This window comes from Eschrichtius robustus, chromosome 8 (assembly GCF_028021215.1).
Source record: "Eschrichtius robustus isolate mEscRob2 chromosome 8, mEscRob2.pri, whole genome shotgun sequence".
Lineage (NCBI taxonomy): Eukaryota > Metazoa > Chordata > Mammalia > Artiodactyla > Eschrichtiidae > Eschrichtius > Eschrichtius robustus.
Window position 1 is genome coordinate 18,035,253 of NC_090831.1, and position 27,427 is coordinate 18,062,679.

General features: G+C 36.9%; 1 protein-coding gene across 1 annotated transcript in view; it reads left to right on the plus strand.

Moving 5' to 3' along the window:
- The first annotated feature begins 271 nt into the window (after nt 1-271).
- The window catches only part of NAMPT (nicotinamide phosphoribosyltransferase), a 37,977-nt gene continuing 10,821 nt past the window's right edge, over nt 272-27,427 (plus strand). Inside the window, exons 1-8 of the mRNA XM_068550392.1 lie at nt 272-430; nt 9,003-9,159; nt 11,462-11,565; nt 13,758-13,886; nt 19,081-19,239; nt 19,807-19,943; nt 24,226-24,451; nt 26,207-26,326. Of these exons, the coding sequence (XP_068406493.1) occupies nt 374-430; nt 9,003-9,159; nt 11,462-11,565; nt 13,758-13,886; nt 19,081-19,239; nt 19,807-19,943; nt 24,226-24,451; nt 26,207-26,326 (1,089 nt within the window). The 5' untranslated portion in view covers nt 272-373. The remainder of the gene's footprint in view (nt 431-9,002; nt 9,160-11,461; nt 11,566-13,757; nt 13,887-19,080; nt 19,240-19,806; nt 19,944-24,225; nt 24,452-26,206; nt 26,327-27,427) is intronic.

A 27,427-nucleotide genomic window follows, 5' to 3' on the forward strand; every position in this document is an offset into this window, starting at 1 on the left:
AAGGGAGCGTGCCTCACGTTCTACCCGCCCCACCCCCCTGCGCGCTGCGCACGCGCGGCCGCGCCCCGCCCCTCGCGTCCCTGCCGGGGCGATGGGGCGGGGGCGGGGGCGGGGGCGGGGGCGGGGAGCCGGGGTGAGGAGGCCGCCGGAGTCCCTAGACTGCGAGCGCGCGCACCGCCTCCCCCGCTGCGTCACTGCTCCCAGGCCCGCCCTCTTCTGGTCCCTCCTCCCAGCTCCGTTTCCTCCTCCTCTCACCCTCCCCCTCCGACAGAGCGGTGACTTAAGCAACGGAGCGCGGTGAAGCCCATTTTTCTCCTTCCTCGCAGCCGCGCCGGGCAGACCGCGGCGCGCGGCCCCTACACTCCGGCCCGAGATGAATGCTGCGGCAGAAGCCGAGTTCAACATCCTCCTGGCCACCGACTCGTACAAGGTAGAAGCTCGGGGCGGGGGCAGGTGACGGAGGAAGAGAGGGCGCGTCGGGGACCAGCGCGAGGCTGCGGGGCAGGGGCGGCCGGGCTGGGGTCGTGGCGCGAGGCGGCCCCGAGGGAAGGCGCGGCGGCGGCGGCGGCGACTAGGGGCAGGTGAGGCTGGCGCCGCAGTGGGGAGGAGGCGGATGGAGGAGGGATGGAGGAGGGATGGAGGGATAGACGGCAGGAGGCGGGGCCTGGTGGGTGCGTGGTTGGGGTGGGGGGCGCGGCGAGGGGCTGAGGCGGGCCCGAGCTGGTGCCGCGCGCCCGCTGCCCGGGGTTCGGGGCGGCTCAGCTCGGCTCAGCGGGCCGGCGGCCGGGGTGGCTGGGGCGTCACCGGCCGAGCTCACGTCTTCCGCAGGAGCGCGGCCTTTTGGCCCCGGGCCGGGCTGGGCGAGGGCTCGCCCGAGGAGCGGGTCAGTTAAGTAACGGCCCCTTGGGTTCCACGGTGGAAAGACTGAGCCGGGTTTGAGAAGTGGGGTTTCCCCCGCGGAGCTGAGTCGAGCGCGCTCACCCCTTAGCCGGCAGGTACGCCCCTTCCCGAGGAACGGGCGGGCGAAGCCCTAGTAGGGGTGCCAGAGCAGCCAGCCACGTTCCTCTGCCTGTGGCCCGGGTGCGGAGGACACTTATCTGTCCCTGGTAGCCCTGCTGGATTCCCCCGTCCCACTCCACTGGGCTCCGTTTCAAACTCCTTTGCTCCTGGTGATCACTCACGCTCCTTATCTCTTGTTGGAAAGGCCGATCTGCCCTTATTCCATTAGGACCACTACAAGATTTCTGTGAAAAGGAAAGTGAAACACGAGGTGTTAAATGAACTGTAGTTAACCTTGGAGAACTTGTTGAGAGAGAAGCGACACAACATTCTCTTACTATGGCTATTGGACGCTTGCATGTATAGCTGACCCGTTAATTTTATTTGAAACTCACATTTGTAAAGGGAAGAGTGATTAAAGAGAAATCCGGCAAATATCCTTTCCCCTAGTTTCCAAATTATATGAAATAAACTGGATTATACTTTGCTAACAAGCTTTGTTAGGCAGGACACCTAAAAGTGACATGTCAGACTGGAAACTCCACTTTCGCAGAATAAATGTTCGTTTTTACTTGAGCAGCATCGTAGTTTGGAATATAGTGATTAAAGCATAATGTTTTCAGGTTTTGGTTTTTGTTGTGGTTTTTGTTGCTTTTTGTTTTTTCTTAAATTTTCCAATAAAGTATTTTGGAGAATCCTATTTTACTTAAGTTCTCTGTTGAACTTTCCTTCCCAGCTGGTTTAAGATTCTACTTATGATAGTTTAGGTGGGTTATTATTTAAAGTAGAACCAGGTTTCTTTAACAAGTGGTCTTTTAAATGGAATTTTAAAGTGGAAATCTACACAATTGCAAGGATATCATAGTGCTATCAAGGATATTTTTACTTGTGCTCCTCTGTGGTCTCTTAGTTCAATTATAGTGTTTTGAGTATTTTTAATAGTGATTTTAGAATGGTCTCATGCATAGTTTTCTAGAACTTTATCCTTAACTAAATCTTTAAAATAATTTTCAAATTTTTTAATGTAGTAACTTATTTTATTGAAAATGGGAAATGTAAACGGAGGTTGATTGGTTCAACTTTTAAAAACAAAACAGACGTTTAAAGTATATATTCAGGGCTTCCCTGGTGGCACAGTGGTTAAGAATCCGCCTGCCAATGCAGGGGACATGGGTTCGAGCCCTGGTCCGGGAAGATCCCACGTGCAGCGGAGCAACTAATCCCGTGGGCCACGACTACTGAGCCTGCGCTCTAGAGCCCACGAGCCACAGCTGCTGAAGCCCGTGTGCCTGGAGCCCGTGCTCTGCAGCAAGAGAAGCCACCGCAATAAGAAGCCCGCGCACCACAACGAAGGCCCAACACAGCCAAAAATAAATACAATAAATAAATTTAAATAAATAAATATTCATTTCTGTAATCTCATACTTTATTATACATAATGATGAACTAAGGAAATAGGTAAATGTGGTTGTTTCTTCTGTTTTTATCCTGGGTTCTTGTTATAAATGAAAAGGACCCTTAAGTGTTAACCATTTATATTTTCAAAATGGTTTAAACATTACAAAACAGTGTGTAAGCTTCTTTGGTTTGTAGTTCCTCTAGCCATTATATATAAGGAATGTAAATTGCTTTAACATCAATTTCCTGGGATGAAAGGTAAGAGTGGTTACCTTAAAGTTTTCTAATCTGCTAGCAAGGCATTCTTAACTACACTGTCAGAATTTGCATCTATTTAATTAAGTTTATTCCTGTCAGTTTGCAAGTCAGACTGGTGTGTGTTATCCCCTTTCGAATATAAAACCTTTTAAGAAGATTATCATCTTTGTAAGATATTTCATTTCCCTCCCTCCCCCACAAAAAAACCCTCAAGAGGATTCAGTCAGGATATGTTTTATACCAGTGGTTTACAGCAGTACAGTAAAATAAGTAGTGTATTGCACACTCACAATTTAGTCTTTTAAGTTTCATTTTCCTTACACTTTTAGTGGTCCTTATAGCCTGTTTATCATTTTCGGCTTTTCATCTTCTTAGATGAAGAGGAGACAGAAATGGTAATCTTGAGTCTAGAAGTGGTGAAATTACACTTTTATTAGGAAATTACATGAGAATGTTACATGCATATCCTTATCAGTACTTGCATACTGTTGGCCAGTTAAAGTGGGTAGCTAACAGCTTTAGATGTATTGGTGGAAGAGAGCAGAATATTGTTGATTTATTTTTTCTAGAACTGAAGCAAGGATAATTGGCTGTCTAGGCACTATAGAAAGGTGTTTTGCAAGTAGATGGGATAGTGTCCAAGCGCATGACAACATGTGGGAATTTTGTTTTCACTTGTATCCTTTCCAGAGGGATCGGGACAATTTGGGCCAAAGGAGAGGCATTTAAGATGCATATTCATTTCTGTAATCTCATACTTTATTATACATATTGATGAACTAAGGAAATAGGTGAATGTGGTTGTTTCTTCTATTTTTATCCTGGGTTCTTGTTACAAATGAAAAGGACACTTAAGTGTTAACCATTTATGTTTTCAAAATGGTTTAAAGGAAAATTATCTACTGTGTTATATTTACATTGTGCTAAGCCAGCTAGAGAAAGGTGCGTTTGGGCTGGCCTTAGCCATTGCAGTGCTTAAAAAGCATTTGGAATGTTTTTTTATAAAAGAGACAGGTCATTTTTTTCACTTATTTCTGGGATAGCCATTGATCAGTTTCTGTATAACCGGATCATTAAAAGATTCATTTCTGTTCCATTCTTCCTTCCCCTCCTATGTAGATAATGTTTGTAACAAACTACAGCAGAGAATCATTTTAACATTTCTGAACATTTTACCTGTTAGCAGATTAAAATGGATGACGTTGTCAATTGAGCCCTAGTTGGAAAAAATAATGTATAGCACAAGAAAGTAATCCCTAAGCAATTTACAGTTTAAACCACATCACACGTTAGTTATGAAATGTGCTGTCCAGTGTGGGTTGCTTCTCAAAAGGTCATTTAAAACTGGTTATCTAGAACTCAGCACATTTTCATGCATTAATTTAATAAATATTGGAGGCCTACTAGATATTATAAAATACGAAAGATGTCCCTTACAATCTAAGATGGGTGAAAGTTGATTTTAGAAAAGTTATAAAAGGCTGTATAATTCATGTATGATGATTAAGCACCCAAGTTAGCTTTTTTTAAAAAAGAGCTTGCTTCCTCATTCGTAGCGGAATAACAAATCTTAATTTGGGGCTTTTTGGCGGAAAAGATTTGGGGATAAATGAGAATCTTATGGGCAAGTTAGTCCTGCCTTGGACTTTTAGCTACGCAGTGTCTTCCTCTGAGCTGTTCCTATTTTTCATAGTTGCTTCTCTTTCACCGCTTCTGAACAGGCACTTAAGTATGGTCACAGCGGCAGCCTAAGCCTTGTGAGACATGTGGCCCTGCTGCAGTTTGTATGTCAGAGAGTACTTGTTCATTCTTAGGACAGAGTTTTTCCAGTAAGTTTTATATTATAAATTATAGGAAAAACCCAGGCAACAGAAATAAAATCCTGTATGTAAATCATGAACATACCTCATAGGAAGATTGGATTAGGTCAGTAATAATTGTAGAGTATCTTGCAAAACAAAAATACCAGAAACTGGTATCCTTTTTGTCAGTTTATGAAATCTGTCTTAAAGGTGTGGCAAAAAAAGGTACAAGTTGCCGGGAACTCTGCCTGATTTAAGGGAAGAGGCAGCATAATGATAATGGCTGGTTTTACAATTTATCCCCTTCACCAAAATAATGTAATCCAAAAATCCTTAAGTTGTATTTTGAAGTTATTATTGCTTCAAAAGCCAAATAGCAATGAATTATTTTCTGGGGCAACAGAAGTCCAGGGCTTGACAAATCTTGAATAATATTGAAAAGAGGAAAGAATCAGTTATGATTTTTGCTGTTTCTGGCACATTACCTTTGAAGAGGCAGAGAGTCTTAGCCAATGTAAGTGCCTCTTATGAGTGCCCTTAGGTATTACATAGGTAACATAGCTTAGTCTGTGACTTTGGGTCCGTTATTCCACGTGCTCTTCCATACACATGGTGTTGTTAAAATGTTGGCTTGTGATTATTTCTTAGTGATTAACTGTAAAAGGAGGTTAGTAGTAGTTGCCTTTGGTCATGTGATCCCATTGTGGGAGGAAAGCTCTTGGAAATATTATCACGTCACCCTTATGGGAAATCTAGAGAAACTCAGGAGAAAATTATACTTCGCTCTCACAGAAAGATTCTATGCAACTTAAATATTTCTCATACCTCTCTTGAACTGTTATACAGGGATATCTGGGACTGCAGTTTTTAGAAGCTTATTTTTTCATTAAGTAAATCAACCACATAACTAACTGTGAAGCTAAGTTTTATTAGAAGAGCTACATTTTTCTGTGTGCCTCTGTTCTTTACCACACATATATTTATGTACTGGCAGTACTCTGTTGCAGGAAGGCTATGCCACTTGAGGAAACATTTTTAGGGGTAATGTTTGCTGAGGATATTATGAGAAATTTGTTTTTTTCTCTTCATCTTATAAATAATTTTAAATTTATTGTACAACTATTTTCTCTAGTGATGTAAGTCAAAGCAGTGCTGAAAAACAACATGATTTAAGGGCTCCCTTTGGGCAGGTCACTTTAATTTTGCATATTATGAAACTTTTTGTTAGTGTTTACTTAACATATTTAAAACTAAGCTCTTGATTTCCCTACCCAGTCCTTCCATGGCTTTCCCCATCTCAGTAAATGGCACCATTATTCACTCAGTTGCTCAAGCCAAAAATCTAGGAGACATCCTTAATTCCTTCCCCTCTTTATTCCCAAATCTAATCTATCAGCCTACTTCTCCAAAGACACTGAGCCGGTCTCTCACCTAACCTAGTCTTTGGCAATAGCCTCTTAATGCTCTGTGTCCACTCTGGTCACCCCGTAATCCATTCTCCATCTCTGCCAAGCTGATCCTTGTCAAATGTGAATCAGATCATATTCACTCCAGCTTAAAGCATGCTAATGGCTTCCCACTGCACTTCAGGTAAAATTCAAGCTCCTTGGTAGCCTGTGAGCCTTACATGATCTTGTCCCTGCATCTCTCTCTCTCTCTGACCTTACCATGTACCTCCTCCCCATTCTCTAAGCACCAACCACAGTGGTCTTCATTCTCTTCTGTCCCTGAAGTCAAGATATTTCCTATTTCCTCGTCATTTAGACCTTGCTCACATGTTACTATCTCAGAGAAGCCTTCTTGGCCTCCACTTTAGTCTCCCAGGCCCCTTCTGGTCCATCATTTTCTTTTAATTTTTCATAGCATCCATCTAGCTCAAATTATTTTGTTTATGATCTCTCAGCCCTCACTAGCCCTATGAGAGTAAGGGCTAGTCAGTCTATTTTACTTCCCCATCCTCAGCATCTGAAACAGTGCCTGATACACAGTTGGTACAGAGTATATATTTGTGAATGCATGAACTATTTATAAAATAACAGTTTATTGATTTGTATTTCTGCTATATCATCTCATCTTCTGGTGAAAGTTCCAAGGGGCTCAGGGTGATAAGTTTAGCAGAAAGTAAAATGAAGAGGACAGTAAACCTAGCAAAACTAGAATTATCTATTGGCTGTATTCTTAGAAAATATTTACTAAGAAGCTCTGTTTAAATTTTTTTCGCATTAAAACAATGTGTATATGCCAATATAAATAGATTTGAATAATACTATTTTATTCCTCTTTAAACATATTGGGTGTGAGTAGGGAGTTAATAGTAAATTACGTTTCATAGTTAATTGCCAGAGAGTTTGCCTTACGTGACTTAGATTCTTTAGCTAAATTCTGAAACAGTTTTCTTAAGTTTCTCCAAAGAAGATTTTAGAAGTCATACTTCATTTCTAATCAAGCCTAGACAATTTTGTATGTTTAATAACGTTTGTTTTCAGAGAGGCATTCTGAATATTTATGCAAGGGTTTTAAGTCCCATAATTAAAGAATACAACTGAAGTAAAGCTTTAAAATTATAAACATATTTAATTATTGTCCTGAACAGGAACTGTATTTGTATGATGGAAATTTTTTAATATACTTTTAGACCAAGATGGAGTTAAATAGCTTAGGGACAATTTCCATTCAGCTTTTGACTGCTTGGTCTACTCAGAAGATGAAAATAATTCATTTGCCTTCTAATACTTTTAAATCTGATACAGGAAAAATAAATTTATAAAGATGCACCATTAAGTATCTGAACTGTAAAGAAGGTCACATGTAACTGTTGAGACACAGCTATGAATCTGACTTTTTTCAAATTTTACTTCATCGTGGTTGACTTTTCTTCCACCTCACTGCTTATTCCCACTAAGGGAGTTGGAGTTATTTAGATTATAAACTGGACATTTTCGTTTTTATATACATCTTGGGTACATTTTCAAGTGGTGATATCTTTTTCTAATTAGTTTCTTAAGTAGTTAAAGCAGTAGTCATTTATTATTATGGTATCGTTCATATATACACATGTTTTTGCATTTTAGTGAATCGGCTAGTGGACTTAATTGCTCTGGATTCTGTATTAGCTACTTCACTTAGCTACTTCTTAAATCTTAAATTTACCCTGGTATCAGTCCCTGGGTTCTGACTTTAAAAAAACTGACATATACTTGTAGATTTTGATGAGGCCTCCGTATACCTTGTAGTATATAGATATGTGTACCTGAGCAAAACAGAAAGTTCCAGCTCTCTTACCTGACTTAGGCAATCAAACCACATATTAACATAAAGATTCACCTGCAAGATTACCTATAAGCTGCATCAGGGTGCTATTTTTATAGAGTTGCAAGTTGCTTCTATTAGAAAGGAAACATATTTTAAACACTTGTGACTTTTTTTTCTCTCTCTGTATTCGTTTTAGAATTTTTGTGCAAAGCCACAAAGTTTCTTTAGGTTAAAACCAAGTTTTACTAGGATTGAGATTGTGCAGCCAAACAAGGAACACAGTAGTTTTCCTAAACTTGAGATCAGAGCTAAACAGAAAAAATGGTTTATGTTCACAGTGGTCATCCATGAAACTTGGTCTGCAAAGATTTATTCCACCATTACCCTGACTCACCACCCTATCCTTAAGCTTTAAGGCATTATTATTCCTCTTCTTTCAAATGGGAAAATATACACTATTCTTCCAGTTATTTTTTATTGGTAAAAGGTTGTAACCATATTAAAATATAATAAAACTCACATTATAATGAACACTCGCTTTTTTTTTTCTTAAAACAAAAACAGAAAAATTTTCAACAGTGGCTCTTACCCAGATTCATGGAAGAGAAAGTTGTGATAATGCCTCTTCTTATCTTTAAATTCATAAGGATTTGATGTTGCACTGGATAGGCATTTATTTCCCAATTCAGAGGTAATTTGAGAAAAAGAAAGATTACAAAACAGGATATTTTTTCCACTGCTGCTGCTATTGCTTTCATCCAGGTTTTCACAGTGTCATTATGAAGACTAGAAGGGGTCATTTTCAGTACCTCATTATACAGATGAAGGAGAGTCGTGAGAAGTCATTGACTATTGACTTGTCAAGAGTTCCACACTTAAATAGTAACAGTACCAAATTCTGCTTTCAGTTCATTCTTTTATATCATGTGTTTGTCCCCCAGGCAGCTGCTTGTCTTTCCCGAATGAAGGCTGTTCCCCAAGAGTAAATGAGATCTTTCTTGGCATTTTTTTTCCAAGTGTCCAGCTTAGAGGCCTTGTACTTCCTTAAGTTCAGTCCGTTTGTTTATAAAATTTAATACTCTCCTGCAGTTTTGAATTTAAGATACTGAACTATTAAAAGTATCTTAATAAGCATGATACTTACTTTTTATTCCTTATAGCCAGGAGAAGAAGCTGATCAACAGCAAATAAGTGTAGTTTCTCTGGTTTTAAATAATTTCAGGCTCTTTTTATCATAATTTACATTCTATTCTTCTGGTATTTTCTAATTCAGGTATTTTCTCTTTCATATAGGTTACTCACTATAAACAGTACCCACCCAACACAAGCAAAGTTTATTCCTACTTTGAATGCCGTGAAAAGAAGACAGAAAACTCCAAAATAAGGAAGGTGAAATATGAGGAAACAGTATTTTATGGGTTGCAGTACATTCTTAATAAGTACTTAAAAGGTATTGTTTTTCCTAATATGTTTAAAACACTGCTTTTATATACCTCATTATAGTTTTCCTCCGATATTGTTGTATTATTATTTTAAGTACCTTTTTGAATAGTCTAATTTTGATTTTTTTTTTTAAATTTATTTTTGGCTGCATCAGGTCTTCATTGCTGCACGCAGGCTTTCTCTAGTTGCGGCGAGCAGCGGCTACTCTTCGTTGCGGTGTGCAGGCTTCTCATTGCGGTGGCTTCTCTTGTTGCGGAGCACGGGCTCTAGGCGCGCTGGCTTCAGTAGTTGTGGCTCGCGGGCTCTAGAGCGCAGGCTCAGTAGTTGTGGCGCACAGGCTTCATTGATCCGCGGCATGTGGGATCTTCCCGGTCCAGGACTTGAACCCGTGTCCCCTGCCTTGGCAGGCGGGTTCTTAACCACTGTGCCACCAGGGAAGCCCTAGTTTGATATTTATTTAATTACCCTAACTACTTTAGGGGTTCTTTTGGAATTTTTAGAAATATGTTAATTTGAAAGCATTAAATTTTATAATTTGATGTATGTGCTTGGTGTTCTAAATATGACAAAGATTTTCCAAAACTAGTAAGACTGGGAATAAATTTAGAAAAGTGAGTAATTTTCTGAGGCTAATCTGGTTTGTTAATAGACTTTAGTCATTAATTCAAAATAAAGGATTTGTTACTGACCTGAGAACTCATTTTGAATTGTGGTAGCAATTATAATTAGAATATGTTTTGCTAGTCAGTTTTACCTTAAAGGCCTGTTTTTCAAAACTACCTGTAACGGTGGACTTAGTCTCAAATGCATTTTTTTTTAAGTTTTTGGCCGCACCCCATGGCATGTGGGATCTTAGTTCCCAGACCAGGGATCGAACCCTTGCATCCTGCATTGGAAGGCAGAGTCTTAACCACTGGACCACTGGGGAAGTCCCTCAAATGCATTTTAAAGAAGAAAAAAATCACTGAAATAATTTCTGTGCTTTCTTATTTGAAAGTCCATTTCTAGTCTTATTTTGTAATGGTATTTGGGGGGGGGTGGGGAAACAGTTCCCAAGGTTTTTATACATTTTGGAAAATTTCATTTCTAACCTTTTCAAATAAAAGTAATCTCAGAATTGAATACAGAATAACTTGAATTTTATGCAGATAATGACGTTTTTCTATAACCTTGGCAATTTTAAGATCAGATAGTTCAGATATGTTATACTATTGAAAGTCTACTTGGATATCCAAAGTACTTCACTGCAACAAGATTACCCAAGATATTATAAATGAGTTTACTAGCGATCTTATTTAGAGAAAGTTACCAAAGACTAATGTCACACTTCAATTTTCTACAGCTTAAAAACTTTATAAAATGTTATTTATTATTAATTACAGCTAAAATATATTGTTTGTTATAGGCCAGCATTATTCTAAGTGCTTTAATTCAGGTGTCTTAACTCATTTCGTCCTCACAACCAGTCTAAAAGTAGGTACTCTACTGTTATCCTCATTTTACAGATAAAGTTAGCTAAAAGTGTATTTGGGGGGCAAAAACTTAGGCATTGTAAAAATTATTGGATTATCAGCCCCAAAGACATCCTTTATGAATAAAGTGAGCAGATTCACCTGGAAAGCCACCTATCAAAAGCTTACTCTCAAATCTGAAGACTGTATAAATTAATAGAGATTTTTTTAAAATCTCCCAAAAGTTAATTTATTACTGTGATTTTTTAAAAATACTATACATGTAATAATCTCTTCTTTTGCAAATTTGCTTTTCAAATAAGAAATTAACATTTATGCTTAGAGCAAGTGGTTAGAAGTGCAAGTTCCTTTTCTGACTCTGCTGTTGATTCTGGGTGAATCATTTGACCTCAGTTCTTGGGTTTTTTTTGGGTTTTTTTTGGTTTTTTGTTGTTGTTTCTTATTTATTTATTTATGGCTGTGTTGGGTCTTCGTTTCTGTGCGAGGGCTTCCTCTAGTTGTGGCAAGCGGGGGCCACTCTTCATCGCAGTGCGCGGGCCTCTCACTATCGCGGCCTCTCTTGTTGCGGAGCACAGGCTCCAGACGCGCAGGCTCAGTAGTTGTGGCTCACAGGCCCAGCTGCTCCGCGGCATGTGGGATCTTCCCAGACCAGGGCTCGAACCCGTGTCCCCTGCATTAGCAGGCAGATTCTCAACCACTGCGCCACCGGGGAAGCCCAGTTCTTGTTTTTTTTAATCCACTGAATGGGCGAAATAGCTAGAGACATTAATCCTATGACAACTCAGCAACTCACAGCATGCCTTTAGAAATGTAAACAGGAGATGTTTATTTTTTTAGGTAAAGTAGTGACCAAAGAGAAGATCCAGGAAGCCAAAGAGGTGTACAAAGAGCATTTCCAAGACGATGTCTTTAATGAAAAGGGATGGAACTACATTCTTGAGGTAAAAAATGGTTTCATGTTTTGACCTATGTATTTTGGTTTTGCTTTTAGTTCAGAATTTCTTGTCGTGGAATTTGAATAGAAGATTAGACTATACACAGCACAGGTATTCAAACCTTGAACAACACAGGTTTGAATTGCATGGGTCCACTTACATGTGGAGTTTTGTCAGTAGTAGATACTGCAGTACTACACAATCTGCAGTTGGTTGAATCCGCAGATGCAGAACCACAGATACAGAGGAACCACAGTTACAGAGGGCTGACCGTAAGTTATACATGGATTTTTGACTGTACAGAGGAGGGTGGGTGCCTCTAACACACGTATTGTACTAGGGTCAACTGTAATTATAACTCTTTTCTGTCTGTGACCCTATAAATATAATGGCTATTTAGACATTCTTGTGAAAAGTTAATGGTAATGTTTAATTTTTTTTTTTCCTGGTAACACATCATTAGTATCTAAAATCTATAGCATATCTAAGTAATTTGTTGTAATATGTATTACAATTTAAATAACTAGCATTTTTCAGAAAGGTAATTTAATCCTTTCTTTGAAAATACATTATAATTAAGAAAGGGCATGGTTATTTGGCAATTTGAAATTTTAAGCCTATTTTCTGGACTGTACATTATCTAAGAAAATAGATGCTGTGAGTCTGTCACTATGCATTACTTCTAGGACATTTCCCTTACTGAATAGTTAGAAGAATGGTTTGGTGCAAATCTATGAAGTTAATTTTCATTCTTTATTGTACTGTAATATTCCTACCTAACATGTTTGGATTCCTTGCTTAAACTTTTGGGCATCCAAAGACATGGGAATTGAGTCATAAGTGTTGAATGTCCCCTGGTGGTTTTCTCTGTTACAAAGATAGCTTGGGAATGGGATCTATTGGCACCTTGCTATGTTAAGTGTTCATTATCTTTAAAATGAATGTCTTTTTCATTGTAAACTATCAAACACAAAGTAATTAGAAATACTTTAACTTCCTGCCTATATCGTAATATTGAATTTTACTGTTTGGTAATTATTGGTCTTTGAAGAAGTTGAGTAAGCACGCTGCTAGTTTTCCCATATCTTAAGTAAGGTCAGTAAAATATGTTGGCTAACATATTTTGGTTATGTTGGCTAACTCATTTGGTTGACAACCCATTTGGTTTGTTGTGAGGATTATAGTTATGGGTAAGTTAAGTGCTATGCTTAGTAATAGAATTCTTAGTGCTCAGGGTGGTAAATATTTTTATTTTATATTCAGAGAATCTTAGGGATTCATAGATTCCCTAGAGATAATCTTGTGTAACCCCTTTTACAAGCATGGAGTCTGAGACCTTGAGATTCTAAATGACTTGCCCACAGTTTCCTACCTGCTTTTGCATCCAAGCTAGGATTTTAAGGCATTATTCTTTCTGCTCTAACATGATTTTTTTTTTTTTGTCTAGTTACCTTGTCTCAAATCACATAAATAAACCTTACTAGCCAAAAGTTAGCCACAGCTTTTATCTTTAAAAAGGGGGAGGCGTAATTAAATATCTAGTAACATACCATGTAGCCACTATATATCCTCAGCCTAATTTGGGAGAGAATTATTGCACTTGGATATTGACTGCCAGAGCTCTAGAAAGTATACCTATGATTGCTCTGTCTACTACCAAAATGGTGTCAGGTCTACTACCAGTGTAGAGAAAACCTATTTAAGATTCTTCTACTGGCAAGGAGTGCTCTCTTTTACTTTGTTTGTTCATTTTGTTGTGCTCTCTAATAGCAGTCCATTATTTTATCTTTCGGTCTTTAGCCTTTCTTTTATGAAAATGACCTACTTAGAAGAAAGGTAGTGCTCTTAGAATATGTTGGAATAAACTCTTGTCTTTTTTTTGGAAAGAATAGGAAAACAACTTTTTTGTTTTGAAATCAGTTTGAAATTCTCTTCAAGTGACAAGTTTTCTTAGCAGAAGTACTTTTACAGCATAAAATTTAAAAATTAATGCTAGTACTAAACTGTTAATCATTTTAGCTAATTTTATTTCAGGAGGATAAGGATATTCTGACCAGATTACTAGCAATATAATAAGATCTACAATTGCAATTTCTATGACAGTAAGTTTAGCTTCTGTAAAATATAAAGAACCTTATTTAAACAGGTAATGGCATACCACCTGTTGAATTAATAATTTCATTATTGTCTCTTACCAGAAATATGATGGGCATCTTCCAATAGAAGTAAAAGCTGTTCCTGAGGGCTCTGTCATTCCCAGAGGAAATGTTCTCTTCACAGTGGAAAACACAGATCCAGAGTGTTACTGGCTTACAAATTGGATTGAGGTGAATTGTTTTGTTTTGTTTTGCTTTTCACTTTTACTTAACATTAGTTGTAGATGTAAAAACCATTCAACTGGGATTCTAGTTTAAAAAATGCTACCAATAAAGTTATGTAACCTCCTACAATTTACTAAACCTTTCCAGGCCTCAATTTCCTCACCTATAAAATGACAGTTGGACTAAATAATCTTTAAGTTTCCTTCCAGTAAAATCTAGTCTTCTGAGATTTTAAAATCAAATTGTAAATAATTATTACTGTTAAAGCTCAGTTGGCCTCCATCTTATTTGTTGCAATCCTAAATATGTACCATCATAGAGAAAGATTACAAAAACAGCACAGCTGTGTTTTTAGTAACTTAAGACATTTTATGGCTATTCTGTTCCAGTTAGACTAAAAGAATTTTGTTCAACTTCTTAGTAACTGTTTTCTTTATTCTTATCTAATCAGTTTAGGGCCTAGACTCTACCACCTGGTATTTCTCATTTAAATATATTCAAGATTCACTGATCGTTTTAATTTCTAATCTCAAAAGGAGAGTACATTATAGACTGTGAGTTTATATTACAAGGCTTTTGTTCGTTTTCCTGGTATCTATACTTAAGCAATCATGTTTTCACAGCCTCATCGCTTTGATATTAATAGTCTATATCTTATTAATGTATTGGTTAAACTAATTTGTTGTTCTATTATAAAATAACACATTTGAGGTTCATTTATAAAGACTGGAAAAAGTTTAGAAAAAGTAAGAGGTCGGGAATATTTCTGAAATACATTTTTGCTAAGTTGACAGGAAATTTAAAACTTTCTTTTTAGACTCTGGGTGGGCCATCAACTAATAGTAGCCTAACAGGCTCTGAAACAGTGAACAATTAACTAAAGTAAAGATTTAAAATAGTTTACTGCTATGTCTTAAAACTGTGAATTAACTCATGAACTCAGAGTAAAAGGAAACATATTATTAACAGTCCTCATACTATTTTACTGGCAGATATTTTATTTTGAGGGGAAGGCATTATAAAAAGAGTAGAAGAGTTCTGAACCGCATCATCTAGTGTATCCTTTACGTTCAGTGCCAAAAGATCCCAAACAGATAAATCTTATTTTGAAAATCATCATCTGTGAATCACCTTTCTTCACTTTTTTTTCTTTTTAGTTTTCTGATTGAGGATTTAGTCAATAAGTACTCTTCCCCTGTGTTGAATTGGAGTTTCATAAAGCAGATGTTTAGCAGAGAACTAGTTCCAAGTCTGCCTTGCTTTTCATGTATGTTTTTCTTTATCCTCTTAAGAAAGTGAAAAACACTAGCCTTAAAAAAATTTTTTTTTTAACTACCTGTTTTAATAATTGGTATTTTGGTGTATTTCACTAAAAAAACCATAAAGTAAAAAAGTTTATATATGGCCATCTTAGCAGTAGCTTGTTAGCAAATATAAAAATATTTTTAGTTTAAAAATTATTAAACGTAAAATCCAATATGATACTATTAGATTTTGAAGAAAAAGAATTCCCTGTTTTCATTTGTTTATTGAGTTTACCTTCTATTCTAATATATATTATTTAAATAATTTCATTCCTTGGTAGGTATTTTTATCTAAGGCACAAAAATATATGTTCTGAAACAATCCCTTTGTGATAGATCCTATGTTTTATAAAGAACTGTGTGTAATCTACATACCAGGTCTCCGGAAGACGCTTTCTCAGAGTCACTTTGCCTCTTGCGTGGGTTTCTCTGTGGGGTTAGAGGAGGTTCATCTTCCTCTTATCCATCTCCAGCCCAAGTTTACCACCTTATAAATGGAATCTGTTACCAAATCCAACAAACTTGTTATTTAAAAACTTGAGATTTTCTTCAGGAAATCTTTGATTTAAAACATTTTAAATAACAGTACTAAGTAGTATTCCTTCCAGTTCCCTTTGCCAGTATGTGTAAAGTTTGTGTGTGTGTGTGTGTGGTTTTTTTTTTGGCCGCACTGCGCAGCTTGCTGCATCTTAGTTCCCTGACCAGGGATTGAACCAGGGCAGTGAAAGCGCTAAGTCCTAATCACTGGACTGCCAGGGAATTCCCGGTGCAAAGTTATTAATAACATTCTTTGATTCACCGTACACTGAATTTTAAAACCCACTAAAATTATTGAATTGCTTTGTCAATTTCAGCATCGGTGCTAGAAGAAACCTTAGTCCTCAAATCAGATTTCAAAACATGTTTAAGAGAGCCTAAGTGTTCTTCAGAGGTGTCTCAGACTTATGAGGGGCTGAAGAATGAGCATATTGGGCTAAACTTAACCGTTTCTTCCAACCAAAAAAAACAAAACAATACCTTTTTGCTGTTAAAAAGAAAATATGGCTTTAAAACTATTACATTGATCAAATGCCCTCATTTCACAGATGAGGAAATTGAGCCCTGAGAGGTGAATGGGCTAGTTAACAGTGTAGGTCCAGTCCCCTTTCTACTATACCACACCATTTCTTATTCTTTAAAATTCCTTATCCTGCACAGTAACGTTATAATGAACACTTCTTAAATAAAACTTGCAGGTTCATTTACTTTAGTCTTAGTTTTCAGCTAAAAATTTTATCTTGATTTGTGTGGGCAAATTGCTGTTTTACAGAAGTTTCCAACAAGGCCACTTTGTTAGACCTCGGATTAACCCAAACTAACTTGCCTTTTTTTCCCTTGCTTACACCTACAGTGATCTTTTTTAAAGGGGAGTGATTTTATTAAGAGTATAATTTAAGCTGATTTTGTTGGACTATGAAAAGGAAATGGTGATGTGAAGGATCACTGTGTCTCATAGTTATTTCTCTCCTTCCCTGGCATTTTTCGAGGGGTAAGGTCAATCTTCTACCTTTATAACTCAACTAGAGTTTTTCACGTTATGTTTTCTATCTTTCTCATACTCCTAGATAATATCAGTCTAAGTCACATTAAAAATGTGAGAGTTGATTGAATTAAATTCAGCAAATGAGTATTGATTACAGTTATATACCCAGAAAATCCTGGGCACAGAAATTAGAGTAAGATATGTCTTACTTAAGGGCCTTTGGAGGAGGAGCGACTTATTTTTAACTAACCACTAATATAAGTAAGAATGCTGAATTGGTAGCAAAAATAGGGAATTCTGTCAAAGAAATCATGAAGTGGAAAATAAGCTTTGAATAAGGGACAGGAAGAGCTGAGGTATTCTTAGAATGGCAAGTAGCCCAAGGGAGACTATAGCATAAAAGTGGAAAATATCGTAAGGGATAAATCTTTAGATGGTAAACAAGGCAAGACTGTAAAAGCCCTCAAATTTCAACACGAATTGGCCTTCTTCCTCTGTGGACAATAGGTAGCCATTAAAGGATTTTAAGGAATGACAAAACCTGAATAAAACTCTTAACTTTAGAAGGATAACCAGTGGCAGTATAAAGAGTAAGTCAGAGAAGCTCAAAATTAGAAGTAGGATAATCATGGGCAGTGGCATTGGAATCACTGAAATTACGAAAGAATAATTTCAGGAGCAGAATGCTTAGATAGAGGTGATTTGTCACAGAGTTCAAGTTAGGAGTTGCGTCAGTTTTCTACCGTTATGTAACAAACTACCCCAAAATAAAACAACTGCTATTTCTCATGATTCTGTGGTTGACTGGATGGTTCTCTGCTGGTCTTGCTTGGACTTATATGAGTCTGCGTTCAGCTGAGGGTTCAGCTCGGATAAAACAGTCTGAAATGGCCTCACTCCCATGTCTGGGCCTCAGCTCAGGTAACTGGGACTGCTGGACCTCTTTTCATGACTTAGGCTTCTTTATAACACAGCAGTCTCCAGGTTCTAAGAAAATGTGAGTAGAAGCTATAAAACCTCTTGAAAGAGAAGCTTGGAAGTCATAAATATGGCTTCTGCTACATTCTGTTGGTCAAAAGCAAATCAAAAGGACAGCTCGGAATCAAGGGATGAAGAGATAGATTCCATCTCTTGATGGGAGGAGCTGCAAAGAATTTGGAGCCATAGTTAATCAATCATAGGAATCTAATGCTGCAGTTTTTCTTAGGTGACTGAGTTGGGAAGTCCAAGGGTAAATAATCTTTTTGTTTGTTTTTACTTATTTTATTTATTGGTCACTTAGCTGGTATTCAGTAAAAGATTGTTTTGTAAAATTTAATTAAGGAAGTATAGCTTTTTGAGTGAGCACAGACATTGTTGTCATCTTAGCAGCTCTTTCTAAAACAAATTTGAAGCTGCTTGTAATAGCAGACTATCTGGTTTACAAAATAAAAGATAGAAAATTATGATCCTAGAATGGAGGAGTGAATTCCTAAGCCATAATAATTAGTATAGTTGCTGTGATTAAGCATCAGACTTTCTTTGGAGTTTCCTGGCAGCCAAGGGAAAAAAGGGAAACCAAGGGACAGTTCTTAGCAGAAAGTAGGAACCCAGCAATTCTTTCATTTCCTCATTTGGGAACCTGTGTAATAGGAACTGAGTTATAAAATAGACAGCGACCTCACAAGTTTATAGCATATGCAGAAATGTTTCATGTGGCTCTTATACTGACTTTTGATAAAAACCAAGGACGTAAAGCATAGCTCAATGAATAGAATTGTCTAGTGCTATGCAAAAATACCTCAAGTACATAACCTACCAGTAGTCATGTTAGATCCAAGGAAAAATTAGATCCAGTACTACCTAGAGGAGTAAATAAATAACTTCTTTAGATGTAGACTATTCAAGGTGTAGTCCAAGGACCAGTGCTGGTCCATGAACTCTTTGATGCAGGTCCACATTAAATACAGAAGTCAAGGATAAGCATTTAGAAACTTTTATGGCAATTGCCTCAACATCCAAGTGTGAGTACATTTTATAAAACTATTGGTCCACAATAGATTGAAAATAAAAAAATACATTGGTCCTTCATCACAGATAGTCTTTCTAAATATTATTTGCTTCATTGGAGCTTTGGATGGAAAATAGGTAATTTGACATTCTCTACTGTTCAGGACCGAGTTTGCTTATCCTTTGTGTTGCGGATTTCAGAGCTGAGCTCAGCACTGTATCTGAAATGCATGTGGTAGGCGTCCTGCCATACAGTTGAAATGTCCAATTGGTATTTCTAGTAGTATGGAAGTCCAGGACATACCTCCAGAGAAGGCTAGGATTTTCCTCAGAAAGAACCCAATTTTTTATGTATTAATGTTTGTGGTTGATTTTATTACTACAGACTATTCTTGTTCAGTCCTGGTATCCAATCACAGTGGCCACAAATTCTAGAGAGCAGAAGAAGATATTGGCCAAATATTTGTTAGAAACATCTGGTAACTTAGATGGTCTGGAGTACAAGTTACATGATTTTGGCTACAGAGGAGTCTCTTCCCAAGAGGTAAGAAACTGAAGTGAACCTCAATTAATAAAATGTGGATTGTCGGTTAGGTTACAGTTACCACTGTAAAGTTTTTGGGAAGTTACTGGGATCGATCTTCCTTCTAAGTAGGCCACATTTTGAAATTCCAGAGATTCAGTCAGAGATATACATTAAATACCTAAGATGTGTTAGCCTCTTTTAGAAATACCTGAAATACAGCCTTCAGTAAACATCCTTGTCCTTTATGTATTGGATGGATGGATGGATGGACAGGTGGATAAACAGGTAAAATAAATATTAGCAGATGTCAGATATTGCTACAGGGAAGCCAAGGCAGAGTAAGGGAAAAGGAGGTGATGGGAAGTGGGGGTGGATCGCTATTAAATAGGTCTCTTTGAGGAGGTAACAGTTGAATCCTTAAATATTTAGGAAAAACTGGATCTTTGTCATAAGAAACTATTATCTCTGATAATAGTTAAATATCTCTTTAACTGAAGACAGTAATTGCTTTGGGGGTTATGCTCTATACCTCAAGTATGGGTCTTTTCTTTTTTTTTGGATTTTGGTTTATGGTTTATTTTCCAGACTGCTGGCATAGGAGCATCTGCTCATTTGGTTAACTTCAAAGGAACAGATACAGTAGCAGGAATTGCTTTAATTAAAAAATACTATGGAACGAAAGATCCTGTTCCAGGCTATTCTGTTCCAGCGGCAGAACACAGGTAAAATTCTGTTTTCATCCTCCTATTATCTAACCTTGGTTTTCTATAACCAAGTTTTTTCATTCTTGTAACTCAGTGATGTTTTAACTACAGAGCCAGGTAGCACAGTAAATCTTCATGAATTTAAGCAATACTAATTCAGTATTTATACTCTGTATAAAGACTGGTCTCGGGGAGGTAGAGAACTTTTAACTGTCCTAATAGAAACAATTTAGGAGCTTTTTTCAACTCTTATATATATTGCTCTATAGGTTTTATTTTAAGGATTTTTTTTAGCTTCTCTATTGCCGTGTGCAGATAGGTTGTATTCATTAAGTCTAGAAGCACTCACTGTGAAGCCTGGTCAGTGTTTTCCCTTTCCCTGCTTTCTACATGACTTCACTCATCTTTGTTCTAGAAGTTATCTTCTGAACCCAGTACCCTCAATTGTAGATGAGCAAGTTAGCCCTTTTGATGAAAGGAAGAGTGTTCAGAGTCTTCTTACGCTTCCTTATCAGATTTTACTAAAGCATCTCAAGTTAAACTAGAAGACAATTATAATCTAGGCTACAGCTGCTCTGGTCCTAGAGTTAATTTTATTGAAAGTTAGTGGAGTTTTTAAAATGTATGCCAAAGCTTATTTCTGGTTCTTATAACACAAATTATTTAATGTCATTAGTTCAGGGCAGTTTATTAAATTCTACTCATACTTGAATATTGCAGGGTGCTAAAACCAGCAGTGAGTAAAGCTGAGCTTTGATCCCAGGCAGTCTCCTGGGTGCTACAAGGGATAGAAAGATATAAAGAATTAATCCTATCATCTTTTGGATTAAAAATAGTACACTAGCAGCCTTGTGCTCTGTTAAGTGCTTTTAAAGAGGTACAGTTAAAGTGCTGTAGCAGTGCAAAGGAAGGAAAAGTAGGGTCACGTTCCACCAGTAGGGTTGGATCAAGGAAGGTTTTATAGAGATGGTATGCAAATCTTGACTTCTTGAATGATTGGTGAAATTTAATGGCAGACATTAGGAGATTATTCATTCTCTAAGTATTTATTACATGTCTACCATGTGTTAAGCATTGTCCTGAAAGAGCAAGAATGAAAGAGGCAGGTATGGATGTGTTTAGGGAATAAGGGCTGAAATGTATTTTGTAGGGAGATTTTGTAGGGAATGTAGGGTAGAGTGGAAAGACAGGTTAGTAAACGCCCTCAAATTTATTTTGATATTGGGTGTTAACTATTTGCTCATCATGCTAGATTATTCTAATTCCATTTTCAAATGGGAGTGGGCGTTGAAGCTTTTGAGCAAATAAGTGATGCCATCAGAGAAATACTGTAGAAAGATTACTTTAATAGTGGGCTATCTATCTTATGAACTGAAAAATAGAGAGAAATGAAACGTTAGGAAGCTGTTGCAATAATTCTGAGAGATGACAAGGTTCAGAACCAAGTGGCTAAATAAATGGAAAGAAGGGGGTAAACACGAGCATTGGCTTGGGAGATGAAATTGCTGCAGCGTGATGATTTGAATTGGGGCTCAGTAGAGGGTAGATTCAGCTAACATTTATTAGCATTGCTTTATTAGTAGGGACTTGAATTCTTTCACATATAAGTTTCAAGACTGGTGAAACTGGAAAAATAAGAGTGACATGAACAGACCAGGATTTTAGGGCTGCAGTATTTTTATTTTTGGTCTTGGATATATGTACACCTTTTAAAAAGCTTCTTGTAGTACCCATAATTAGACTCTTCATTGATGCTTTTGTTTCAAAGTAATAACATCATGAGTATGATACTATACATCTGAGAATAAAGATGATATCTTCTTTAGGGCTTTCACGTTAAAACAGGTTGAAAATCTATTGTATTTTTATAGTCTCGAAATATTTACTACATCTGCAAATTTGACTCCTTAATGTGTCAGGTGTTCTTAAATAGACAAGTCGTTTAAACAACAGCAAAGTATAGTGAAAAGAGCTCTAGACTGAAAGTTGGGAAATCTCAGTGACCTTACAGCTGACATATACTGGGTGGCCTTGGGCAAGTCATTTATCTCTCTGTTCTTCAGTTCCTCCATCCAACCCAACAAAAGGAGGAGCTAAAATTTTACATCTCCTACATCAGAAGGTCATTGAGGGAAAATGAACTAACATCCAAGAGAACTTTAAAATAAGAAAACGCTAAAATTTAGAACATTGTCATTATTGTTATACATATTTTCTTAAAGAATATATATGAATCTGGACTTTAAAATATTCAATTACATAACTCTTCCTCAAACTTCGGAAAGGTATCAAGTTAAATTTGATGCTGGAAATTGGAACAGTAGCATAAGTAGAATTCATTGAACAAATATTTATGATCTCCATATACCAAATATTATACTAGATGTTATTATGATTAGATTATGTGGAGGGTGCTATGGGAAATGTCTGTGGGAAGATGAGGTGAAGAAACTCATTTTCCTCCCTAACAAACAAAATGGATCTGTAGTCCAGAAAAAAAAAACCTGGGCTAAGGTACAGATTTGTACAGGTACAAATACCTCACTACAAAGGTATTTTTTAAAAGCTTTGAGTGTTTTTCACATAGGGAGGTGTAGAGAGAGAGCAGTGCCCCAGGTCATATTGAGAAAGGAGAGCATCTAGGGGAAACTGAAGAGGACCCATAGAAGTATGGGGAAAAAATCAAAACGTGGGATAGGTCATTGAAGTCATTGGGAAAGAAAGCTTCAGGAAAGTTCACATGCCAAAGAGAAAGCAAGTAAGATAAAGACTAAAAATGAACCATTAAGTTTGCTAGACGTCGTGATACACACAAATAGCAGAGTTAGTTGACTGTATTGCTACAACGCTAGTAAAAAAATAAGTGCATAAACAGTGACCTCTAACTCTAAGAGTTTGTTCTTACATTGCAGAGCTCTCCAGTGTTGGTACTCTTTGAGCTTAATTCTCTCCCTTATGAAGGGGACCTTAGCAATTCTTGATATGAAGAAGGGGCTTCTCTTGATCCATTTCTCAGTTTTCCCTTTAGCCTGCAGACGCTTGCATTGAGCGGAGAGTTGGCATCAAAGCTACTTTGGTCACTGTAAAATGAGTTTTATATAAATATGCTATCTCTCCATTTCAGACGAGAGTAGTTCTGGGTAGCTAAGTCTTGATACCCCTGAAATGTGCATGCTCTGCCATCCCCAGCATAAGAAAAGTTGTTTACTTCAGTCCTTTAGAAAAAAAAATAAGAATAAAACAACAATTTCAAAAATAAATTAGTATGACTTTTCAAACAGTTTTGAGATAATCTTATATCTGCATGGGGTTAAATGAATGGGTTGTTTTACTTTCCATCATTTTACTTCGGAAAATGGGGTAGAGGCAAAGAGTAGCAAATTAGGGAGAAAGAAAAATTGCTTGGCATGAGAAAATGGTAACAATTCTAAAATTCATTATGAAGTTTTCTTTAAGAATTTTAACTAATATATAATATAAATAATTTTTAACCAGCAAGTACTTAGGTTACATGTCATTAATCTGTTCAAAAAGAACCACCATTATTGAGGACAGTGTAAAAATCACTATAATCATTCTTGCCTAATAGAAACTCACACGCTTTATTTCCCATCTTAATTATGTTTTGCTGAAACTAAATATTATAATTCTTATTCCCGGAGCATATATTAAGTACTAGTGGATAATCTGTAAGTGAAATAAATAAATGACTACCTGTTGCTGGCCAATTGAAGATATAACAGGTAAAGAGTTAGTTGACTATATCTATGCATGGTATAGTATACATAATTGCCTAAGTAATTGCTTTTAAGTGTAAGATTTTGAAATGTAAGAAAGATAAAATGTGTCCCTACTATTATTGGTATATGGTTTTGAAAATGCACAGAAGGGAGCCAAGTGCTTGCATGGCCTAGCAGAATAGCGGGAGTATGGGTTCCTTCCTTCTAACATCTCAGTGTAACGTAGAAAGTGTCTGCAGCAGGTACTTTTTAGCTCACTCATTTTAAATGGGTAGGTTCAGGAATACTAAAAAAGAAAATAACGTAGTTTATAGTTGGTTGAACATGACTTAAGAGTTTAAATAACTACTGGAGACGAGTGAGATTACTTATAGTCTTAAAAATTGGCCAAGGAGTGGTTTGGCTCAGATATTCAATTAACCTTTTGATGTGCATTTATTAAACTAAATCACTCACCTTCTCTGCATTGTTGAAGGTGTAGTATAGTAAACATGAGATATGATTCAGGAACATATAATGTGTCTGCCTAAGTAAATCTGTATTTTCATTTTGTTTTCTAGTACCATAACAGCTTGGGGGAAGGACCATGAAAAAGATGCTTTTGAACATATAGTAACACAATTTTCATCAGTGCCTGTATCTGTGGTCAGCGATAGCTATGACATTTATAATGCGTGTGAGAAAATCTGGGGTGAAGATCTAAGACATTTAATAGTATCAAGAAGTACAGAGGCACCACTCATAATCAGACCTGATTCTGGAAATCCTCTTGACACTGTATTAAAGGTAAATTTTAATACGTAAGTTGACTATTAAAGTGCCTATAGACCAGCTGCATCGACACTACTTTTAATTTCATTTATACACACATCATTTCGGAACTCTCTGGACCAGTCCCCTTATTTTAGAGTTGCAACCCAGAGAGTAACAGATTTGCCCAAGGTCACGCATTAATAACAGAGAAAGGATATCCAGAGTTATGGATTATTTATATACTGTCAAAGAAACAGTTAAGTACTGTTGAATGGATATTTTTTCTTTTTACCTTCAAAATTAATTAATAGTGTTACCATTTTAACCAGTCCTGTGATTTGGTTACCAAGTTTGTGGTTTCTTTCTTTTTCCTTTATCATTGCTGTACCTTTGAAGGTTTTAGTGCAAAAGAAATATGTGCAATGTAATGTGGAATAAAAATAATTTGAAAATAGTTTTCGAGTAGAGATTCTTTGGAGATACTATTGATTGTCAGTGTAGCCCTGTTGCATTTTTTTAGTGTTTAGGACTTGGCTTACCTTCTTTGAAAAGCACTAATAAGAGCAGGTTATTGATGCTTACTACTAGAAAAATAGAGTGCTATGTGTGCTTTGCTTTAGCTGTGTCATTATTTAATCTCTATGAAAACCCTATGATCAATATTACAATCTCTTTCTTATAGACAAAGAAACCAGCTTAGAGAGGTTAAAATAAACTTGCTCAAGGTCACACAACATGTAAAAATAAGCCAAGTATCCAACGTAGGTCTTTGTGGCTATCACCTTCCCTCTTTACCACACTGTTTCCCAGCTGATGATTAGGTGATGAATTACCCCTTAAGAAAGCGGGGTGTAGAATCAAGGAGGTCTTTTCCTATCCTGTTAAGTAAATAGGCCAATCTGAAGGTCTGATCTTAGCCTGAAATATGAACAGATTTGGTTTTAGCAAACTGAACAGGTTGCATGTTTTTCCTGTTACCGAATAAAAATATACAAACCTAGTTTCAAGAATCAACAAAGTTATCAGTATGGAATGTTTTCATTGTTAGAATTTTAAACCAATTTATTTAGGAAAAGGGAGTGATTGTTGGGTAGATCTTTGGAATCTCTGACCAAGCTTTCTGAGAAATTTTCAGTCAGTGTTGAGGTATTTCAGCTGCTCCCAAACTTGCAGTAGTTAATGAATGAGTGGGACAGCTTGGCATATTAAGCAATTTGGTTTAAAAAAATGGGTGTCATCGTTAAGTGAGAAGCACCTCAGAGAAACTATGGGTTACATATGCTTCATTTCCAGCTTTATCTGCATATCATGATTTCTCTGAACTTTGTAATTCAGGTGGATTCATGTTTGAGTTATATCAGACAAATTAAATTATTGGGCACAAGCAGAAAAAAATCCAAATCAAAAGTATAATCATGTTTTTTAAATGATGTTTTATATACCTTTGAAAAAGATTATATTTACCACTGTAAGCTCCTAATGTTAAAGGGTTTTTTTTTCCTGAATCTAATTTGAAAAATGTGAGGGAAAACTACTTGTGTTCTGAGCCACTTTACAGTATAAGTTTACTTGGTAGAAAATTGCATGCCTGTTTCTAACATAATCAAAAGGAATTGAGACAAAATTTTAGAAGGCTTATACATAGTATTGTAAAATTTAATTTAATTTTTATATTCTCGACCTTGCTTTGCTAACAATCTTGTTTTTTTTTTTAAACTTTGGAAAGCTTTAACACTTTTTTTTTCAGTATTAGTTATTTTGTGTTTGGGTGTGTATTTTTCCATACAGGTTTTGGATATTTTAGGTAAGAAGTTCCCTGTTACTGAGAACTCAGAGGGCTACAAGTTGCTGCCACCTTATCTTAGAGTTATTCAAGGGGATGGAGTAGATATTAATACCTTACAAGAGGTACGTATTTTATATTAAAAGTTTCAATAAAGCAATCCTTATAATTAAAGAACACATTAATAATTTAAGTACAGTTGTGATTCTTTTAATAAGTGTTTAAGATGGTTTATGTCTTTTCTGTTAATTGCTTAAAATTTTAAATATAGAAGTATATTTAAAATATATTAACTTAAAAATACAGAAGTACCGGCCAAACCATGCTGCCAATCCTCATTGGCCACCCTGGATGATGAGCCCAAAGAAGTGTCACTAGGAGACAAGAAAATGCCAGTCAAGGAATATTTTTTGTATATAAAACAAAGTCTTGACACTGTACAAATAGGTCTCAGTTTTAATAGAGTGGCGCTTCATATACTCTAACAGGGTGAAACTTGAATGATATTCATCTGTGCTTTTTCAAAAATTATCGAATGGTTTGTCACCTCTTCTAAATTTAGCATTGACTGTTACCACTATTACTGTTAGATTTATTAACCAAATAGCGTAAGTTTTATGCTATCTTAAAACTTTTTCCTCTTTTGTTTCTCGGATAAGCTTCTGAGGAACTCAATTTTTATGGAGTATTTTAGGTATTAAAATTAAAGACTGTGGGACTTCCCTGGTGGCGCAGTGGTTGGGAGTCTGCCTGCTAATGCGGGGGACACGGGTTCGAGCCCTGGTCTGGGAAGATCCCACATGCCGCGGAGCAACTGGGCCCGTGAGCCACAATTACTGAGCCTGCGCGTCTGGAGCCTGTGCTCTGCAACAAGAGAGGCCGCGATAGTGAGAGGCCCGCGCACTGCGATGAAGAGTGGCGCCCGCTTGCTGCAACTAGCGGAAGCCCTCACACAGAAACGAAGACCCAACACAGCCAAAAATAAAATATAAAAATAAATTTAAAAAAAAAAGATTACTACTTAACAAAAAAAAAAAAAAAAAAAATTAAAGACTGTCAGCGATACCATGCTGTAGACTGTCAGCTACTATAAAGCACTGAAATTTTAATGTATATAGTTTCAGATGGAACCTTCTGTTTGAAAGAGTTCAGTGTGGTTAGAGTAAGGTCAGTACCCAAATTATAAATAGTTTGTTATCCAAAGGTTCGTTTAGAAGTAAGAACTA